General features: G+C 29.2%; 1 protein-coding gene across 1 annotated transcript; it reads right to left on the bottom strand.

The window, feature by feature from the left end:
* Positions 1 to 4,855: 4,855 nt before the first annotated feature.
* On the bottom strand, positions 4,856 to 6,803 carry LOC135954441 (mpv17-like protein). The gene is made up of 4 exons (XM_065504616.1): positions 6,397 to 6,803; positions 6,202 to 6,299; positions 5,351 to 5,463; positions 4,856 to 5,292 (listed from the first exon to the last, which is right to left on the bottom strand). The coding sequence occupies exons 1-4, from the start codon at positions 6,523 to 6,525 to the stop codon at positions 5,048 to 5,050; spliced, it is 585 nt and encodes a 194-aa protein (XP_065360688.1). The 5' UTR covers positions 6,526 to 6,803; the 3' UTR covers positions 4,856 to 5,047.
* Between the last annotated feature and the right edge of the window lie 1,585 nt (positions 6,804 to 8,388).

Genomic DNA, 8,388 nt, shown 5'->3' with positions numbered 1-8,388 from the left:
CAAACAATAACAAATATTTCGGAAAAAAACAACATCTATGAGAACATCTTTGGTAAGTTGTGAAGGATACAAAGAAAGTATGTTTTGGTGTGGCAGTTGGTTAAAGACGAATTTCGAAAGTACTACAATAAATTAAATAAAATTCGGATTTGATCTAATTTTGAATAACGAACACAATTAATAAAATTCGCTAAAATAAATTCTAAGTCGATTTTATTGACTGTTCGCTAACGAAAGCAAAATATCTCATAAACTGAGTTCGCTAGCAAATAGGTCGACCCATGTCAGTCGGAGTGGCCGAGTGATCATGACTAAATCGAACTGAATTTGAGCGTTTGCCTGGGTTATATTGACTTTGATGTCATCGGTAGTTTGAGGCTTATTGGCGACTTTAGATAACCCCTCCAAAAGAAGTCTAGCGAGGCAATTGAATTACGCGACCGGGACATTTTTCATAAAACATTTGTTTGGACGAATGTGTGACTATTGGTGTCGTCTTTTTGAAGACAAAGATTAGTAATGTCGAAGGATGAAGGAAATTTTATCGGTTCGGGACCGGGAAATTTAGTTTTTGGTCACAAATTTGTAAAAAAAAAAAATATTTCTAAAAAACACATTTCCTAGCCTATTGTCTAATATTTTATTTCTGATTGTTTCTTTGTATTGCTAGTTTACGTGTTTGTAATTTTAAATACAGTTAAGCCTTTATATACCTGGGGTCAAACCCGCCCAATATGGCAAAGTTAGACTTCTATACCAAAAATATAAAATAGATGAAATTTGTTTGATATATGCCGGCTTTTTCTTTAGTTTCCAACATAACAACTTTTATTGTAGAGCATTTAAAATTCGTTTAAATGTTATACTTTTACTTAATTTTCATCTCTTTTTTTAATTTGACCTCCAGCCTTGAAGCAAAAAATCCCCAGCCCTCCAACCCCAAACAACTGCTCGGTCACTGCTCTAAAAATCAACAACAGGACCCCAAAAAGAAAACCAAATATATCAACGTATGGAAGTAATAAAGAAGAAAATAAAAGTAGAAAATAAGTACACAATACTCACTCACACTTACACATATAAATAAATTCAAATAAATACAAGTAAAAATAAAAGCGAAATGAGGACTAACAAAATAATAAACTCAACACAAACTACGAGTAGATGTATGTTGTACATCTACTTCTATTTACACTTTTGTTGTAAAATAATACAAAAATAAAACTTATATATAGATACAAAATAAAATAAACAAAACAAAAAAACCACTGCTTACTAGTCAGTCAGTTTGTCTACTGCCTGGGTAAGTCAAGTTGTAGGAGCATACACAAGATGGAGCAAGCAAAAAAAAATGTGTTTTACAAGATAAACGGAAACAAGCCAAGATGGAATTAATTTTCCGCTTTGAACAAACAAGCGGAAGTAAATAAGAAGACCAACTTCTAACAAAAAAAATATATATATAAGAAAAAAAACACAGTGGCAAACAAACTGGTAGCAGCATTGTGGACGTGGCAGCATTGTGGAGAGCTAGCAGAGACAATGATGTTTGGTCTAGTATAACAAAAAGTATTGTAAGAATCTAGTAAAAGAAACTTTATTGTGTGTATTTAGGTTTGAAAGCTTAAACTTTCTATTTCAAAATAATAAGTAATTTAGGAAACAAACTCACACACACACATACTCTTATATATTTATATACAAAACAGGCAACCACAATGTTCAACCATATGAAGCCCAAAGTACGTATAACCAAAACTCAAGCATAAATAAATGAATGAATGAATGCGAAAATTCCCCAGTGATGGTGACCACTAATGGAATTATTGTTAAACATTAAATGATTGAGCATGTATGTGTTTAGAGAGCTGCTTGCTCTCATATAAAATTTAAATAACACAAAAACACACACAAGTATAGTCGCTCAAGTCCTGCCATTTGATACCCTACAACTAGTACATGAGTACAAACACTATCCTATTAAAATTTTGCAAATATTGCATATTTTATTTACATATGTACCAACCTTTTTAAGAAATTTATGCTCGTTAAAGTGATTTTCGGAAGTGGACCTTATATGGGATCTATGACTAATTATAGACTGATCGTCATATTTGTTTGCATGATTTTCGTATATATGAAACATATTAGTGTTGAATTTTATTGGACTACAAGCATATTTCAGAGATTACCGAAATTTTCGAGAGTTGTCCTTATATGTGAGCTAGACCGATCGGTACTAAAGTTGGTAGTGCGTATTTAGCTTATATAAAACCTTTTTGTATATATTTGTTTGGATATCTATATAGAGAGCATAACCATTTTCAGATATGGGAGTTGTATGGGGGCTAGGAGAAATAAAGGATCGATTCTAACCAAATTCAATGAACTTCATTCTTGGGACAATAAAATTTTGCCAAATTGTGTGGTATTAACTTTGAAGATGCGACCTGTAGTTTTATTACAAGGTTTACATTGACGAACGGATGGACGTCACTTAGTCAACTCAGAAAGGTATCCTGATGGAACAATATTTTTGCGCGTTACAAACATCAGTACAGTACACAATTGGTCATACCCACTTTGTTGGTGTAGTGTGTAAATATGTATAATTAAACATACCATAACAAACTTTAACTTCCATGTACACAAATTAAACACTGCTATAAATCATTAATATTTTAGTTTGTTTTTCCTCTCACTCTCTTTCTCTCTCTTTACTTTTCTCTTTTTAAATTGGTCCTTTTTAAACAAACAGGAAGTTCAATGGTTGTAGTGTACATCACGAGAAATTAAATAAATTATACCATTATAATATTCTTAACTATACTGCCACAACAACAAGATCTTATTAAGATTTTTTTTTTTTTGAGTAATTTACTTAAGAAAAGGTGGATTCCTGTTTTTTGTGACTGTTACATGAATTACTGGGTTATACGTGTTTTACAAAACTAAAATTACATAAATTTTACTCGTTTCACTGTACACAAGAGGATGTACACTAGTGGGGCCCCTATTTTGCACTTTTTAGATTTTCGATGCTTCCAAGGTCTAAAATTGAAGGCTCTTTCTTTTGGGCCAAAGTAGCAATATTTTAAACAGAAAAAATATTAAAATTAAATGTAGAAAATAAATTCAATTAAAGAAAATAAATTTTAGTATTTTTTTGATTTGGTATCAATAGTAAGTTTTCATTTGATTTTGTTCATGTTCTAGTATCGCGTTCTTGTACCTAAATCATAATTTTTGTATCAAACTCGCGATCGTTCTAATCAAGTGACTGGATATTTTAATTAAGAGACGAGAAGTAATTGTCAAAAACCTAAGTCTGTTGTCAAAGCCCTAACTCTTACAACAACAAAATTCATGCTAGTCAATGTATTTTGTTGTTGTATCAAACATATGATTTGTTGTATTTTTGTTTGACAAATCGGAGTGTCTCGTCCATAGGGAATAGACATAGAACGGAAACTCTCCTGTCAAAGACCTAACTCAGTTGTCAGAAACCTATGTGGTGAGAATGTATTAGTAGAAAAAAACTATGTGAAAACAAAAACAACACTCTTATGTGTGACTATTTTGATTAATTTTTTGTTTCGAGTTTTTTCTAGTTTCCGCTCTATGTTCTCTTTGGTCTCGTCTCTATGTATTGAGGCTTTCACCAAAAAAAGTTACTGAGAACCGCTGCTCTTAAGTATAAAGTATACTGCGAAAAGTATAAAGAAAACAAGAAGTTTTAGCCTTAACAGTGGCCTTAATAATTGCGAAGCTTTTGTTGAAATTACTTGAACTAATCCTTATTATAAACTTGACGGGAAAATATGTCGCGTACTAAATCATACTAAAGATTGTAAAAAAAAACCAATGTAAATATTTCAACTTAACAACTATTAACAGAAAGCTACAGTATTACAATTCGCACAATTTTTAATTTTTCTATATCCATGAAAATGAGTTATATTTTCTGATGAGTTTAGAACCCATGTTTATTGCTAATATATTTGAAACAACAAAATCTACATATTGCATATTACTACTAAAATGCTATCGCAAAATGGAAACAAGGAAATAAATTATTAAGATTTCTTTATTTGTTTCACTTCAAAGTCGTACAAATGTCGCGTTCTTGACCCATATTCAATAATGTTCAAATACCCTTGTATTAGTTGAAATTGTTCTTTGGATACCCCCAGATATCCTAGGGATTCACCATACATAATAATGTATATATCTATTAAGTTCTGTACAAAGAAAAACTGAAAATTGGTTGAGAAATTTTGTTTAGGTAACTTTTGAAAACTTTTCCAACTTCAACAACCATTATACCTCAAATCATGCTACTTCAAGTAAATGTGAATTCGTTTTAAAAATTAAAACATTACTCATATTCGGTTTACAGAACAGGGGGATATTTAGAGTAAAACTAATTTTATAAGCAACATGTTTGCTAACATTTCATAGAGAAATAAACTTAGAGCTGAAACTAGAAAATACTCCAAAAAAAATTACTCAAATTAATCACACAGTGTTGTTTTTGTTTTCACATAGTTATTTTACTAATACATTCTCACCACTTAGGTTTTTGACAACTGAGTTAGGTCTTTGAAAAGAGAGTTTCTGATGTATGTAACATTCTACTAATTTGTATATTACTTGGAATAAATAAATAAATAAATAATTAAAAAAATTATGACTCCCTTGGCAGGGTAGAAAATGCATTCCAATTTGCCATTTGCAGGAAAATTAATTTTCAGTGATATTCATTAATTTATTACAGATAATTTATAATAAATTAACTTAAACCTAATTAAAAATTTACTTTCAAATTAATTTAAAAAAAACAACAACATTTTTTAAATATTTTTCTTAGAAAAAAATGATTTATTTCCCTTACAGAGAAAAAACAACAACAACAAAGCCCCTGTAAAAATTGTGCTTATATAAAACTTTTAATTACAATACTAACTAACTATAAATTCTGTTATTTGGAATGCGTTTAATATCAATTCGTTTACATCTTCAGCTATCATCTTGTTACTTCATAACCTTAATTTGCTGTCAAGGCAGGTTGTTCTTCAGTAGTTTCAGTTTGTTGTCTCTTAATCCAGCATAAAATATTCACCCAAACAAAACCACAAACACCCATATAAATGACACGGAATTTGGGAGGAATCAACACGAAATTGAATACTTGAGCGGGCAGCCAAAACATGCAGGATCTTTCGAAAGTGGGCAAGAATTTTTGCTTTAATTCCAGAGTAATATCTTCACGACCCTCCATCCAGGACATGCCTAAAATTAGTTTTGTTTAGATTTTGATTAAAATTACTTATAAAATAGATTTATTTACCTGTATAAAACACTGTCAATAAATAGGGAGTCAACACAAATTGATCAATGAACAATTTTTTTAATATAACTTTCTTGGCTGTTCCAGGGAATGTACGATCCAACCATTTGTACCTTTAGTTTAGAAGGAAATGTATTAAAATTCTGTGTAACGTATGATTGATGTGTACTTTTGTAAATGACATGCCGCATACGTCTGGTGCATCAAAGACAGTGAGTGAGTTAGTGCATTTAATTAATTATGTGAGAGTGTTTCTATTTAAATTTAAATCGTTACCAAATTTAAAGAAAAGCTGATAAAGTGTAAGTTTTAGTTAGATTTTGTTGTTATCTTGCCGTAAATAAAGCTTTAAATACATTTCTAGTGACGTCATATAAAATATGTAGATGATTTCCATTTCTTGTTTAAAGCTTTAATTGCACGTGTTACTAAATTTGTTATTGTTTACTAAATAAACAATAATATAACACATCCAATGGTGTATTAAAAGCTTTAACAAAAGCTTAATAGCAAGTCTATGAAATGAGAGAAGAGTGTTTGAATGTTATGAATTGCGGACATAAAGAGTGATGGACATGACATAAACATACCTCTGGGCTTAACTAGTGCTCTTTTTTATATTTATTTATTTGTAATTTTTCTATATATAAACTAAATAGTTGTGCTTGCCGCAGTGCTTTCTTTCAATAAAAATGTCAATTTAATACTATAAAAACAAAAACAGTGATTTTTATATATAAAAAAAAGAAGAAATGTGATAAAAGAGAAATGTGATAATAAATAGGCAATGACTTGTAATAAATAAAATTCATAAATAAAGGAAATGAAAGAAAAATAAAGAGGAAACAAACCATATGTATAACGTAGGTGCATAAACAACAGTTCCCATTGCCGCATAACGACCCACTGTGGCATAATCAATGTCCTGTTTCAAGGAATCTTTATCCACCTAAGACATATAGACAGTAAATGTGTTGTTGTGTGCATGTTTGTTAAGTGTTGGTAGCAATTTGTTTATAACATATCTAATACTTTTAATAACTTACCAGCACTCTTTTGGTTAAATATTGTTGGGAAAATTCAGCTCCTACATAAAGACTGCCATACACTGCACTGTTGGTTAGGAAGGGGTGCTTCTTGAAAAGTGTACCCACCACATTAAATATTTTAGACATGATGGAAAGTTTTTGTTTTTTTTTTTTGGTTTGTTTTGTTTTACGGATAAGTATTTATTTGTTTATACTTGAAAACACTTAACAATTTTAATTGTTTTTTTTACTATTTTGCTTGTAAAAATATAACAAAAAAAAAACTTTATCAAAGTAGATTAGGTGACTGAATTTTAAGTGTGTTCTCCTCCACTGCTTGTTACTCAATTGAATTTTATTTCTGGTTTTGGTTTTGATTTGGACAGAAAGAACTTGTCTTCAATTGGGTTGAATGTTAATTTACTAATGTCGAGATATCAGTTTGTGTCTGGCTGAACGAGTGACAACCACAACAACAACAACAAAATTAATAATAATAACAACAGCAATCAGTAAATAAACATAAAAAATAAAAACAATTTATGGCATTATTATTAGTTTTATTGTTATTATTACTCGTACGATGAGTACCAGTGTATGTTGAGTAAGAACAAGAGTAGACAGAGATAGAGAGAGTAACAAATGTTATATAAACAATTACTATTTCTTATCACACAAAGTTTTGTTAGTGCCGTTATTTGCTGGCAAAGACTTGGCAGCACTTGGAGATAGAAATAAGCCGTTAATATGAAATTTAGATAGAAACAACGGTATTCATAACAAAAATTTCATTTTAGCAAAGCTTAAAAGTTTTAAAACAAACTTTGATAAATTTACGATATTATTATGAATTCCACCGTAAATATGTATTTAAATATGTATAACAGAAAAATAAGAAATTTTATTAAAAATTATTCATATTAAACATAAATAAGATTGTTATGCTAGGTATACACGTTACGATAAATCGTATAAGTATGAAATTAGTAACGTGTATCATGTTGTCGTACTAACGAAGTATGAAAATCAAAAATTTTTGATTTTTGTGATATTTTTATTACTTGTCATTTTTTTCAAAGGAAATAGTACGATTTGTAGTAACGTCTATCACAAAATCGTACTTCAACTCATACTACGATTAGTACGAAAAATAGTATCGTGTATACCCAGCATTACACAATCAATTTGGCAGCATGTCATTATTAAATGCTGCCAAGTCTATTGTATTGTATATAGAGTTGCCAAATACAAATGTACGTAAAAACCCGTTAATTTCAAATTGTTAGCTTTGTTTTTTTATTTTGTAAGAAAGCTGTAAATTAATACAAATTCTCAATTTAGCATCCTCAAATTAACAGTCAACAAAATAATCTTATTAAGTATTGTAATAGGCCCCCAAACTACCCATAAATACAAATTTATAAATATAACAAAAAATAAACCATTTTTATCTAAAAAAATTAAGAAAAATATATTTATTTTAATAAAAACAAATTTTTGAAATCAAATTTTTCAAAAATTTCTAGACAAAATATTTGGTGGCGAAAATTTTTTTTCTGAAAAAAATCCTAAATATTGGAAGAAATTATTTTCACATTATCGCAGTTAATAAAATTAAGAAAAATATATTTTAATAAAAAATTTTGTGAAATCAAATTTTGGATTCAAAATTTTTTAGAGGAAAATTTTAAGACAAAAAAAATTTTTTGGCGAAAAATAATTTTTACCTTAAAAAAAATCCTGAATATACTAGGTCTAAATCGTGTATAATGTAAGTCATATAGACATGAAATTCTATAGAAATTTCAAATGAAAAGTATGAAATAGTGTCAAAAAGTACGATCGTATCAACTTATTCATTTATCACAGGCAGTTTTTGCAATATTGTGAGAAACAGTTTTATATTTATTGGACCCACTTTGATATCAGGGAGAAAATCTTACCTTTTTCCTAAAATTGATATTAATTTGAAAATGTACTCTTTTTAATCAGCTTCCGTATTGAAAACAT

This window comes from Calliphora vicina, chromosome 3, assembly GCF_958450345.1.
Source record: "Calliphora vicina chromosome 3, idCalVici1.1, whole genome shotgun sequence".
Classification (NCBI taxonomy): Eukaryota; Metazoa; Arthropoda; class Insecta; order Diptera; family Calliphoridae; genus Calliphora; species Calliphora vicina.
Note: the sequence above shows the minus strand (reverse complement) of the source record. Positions and strands in the feature narration are given on the sequence as shown.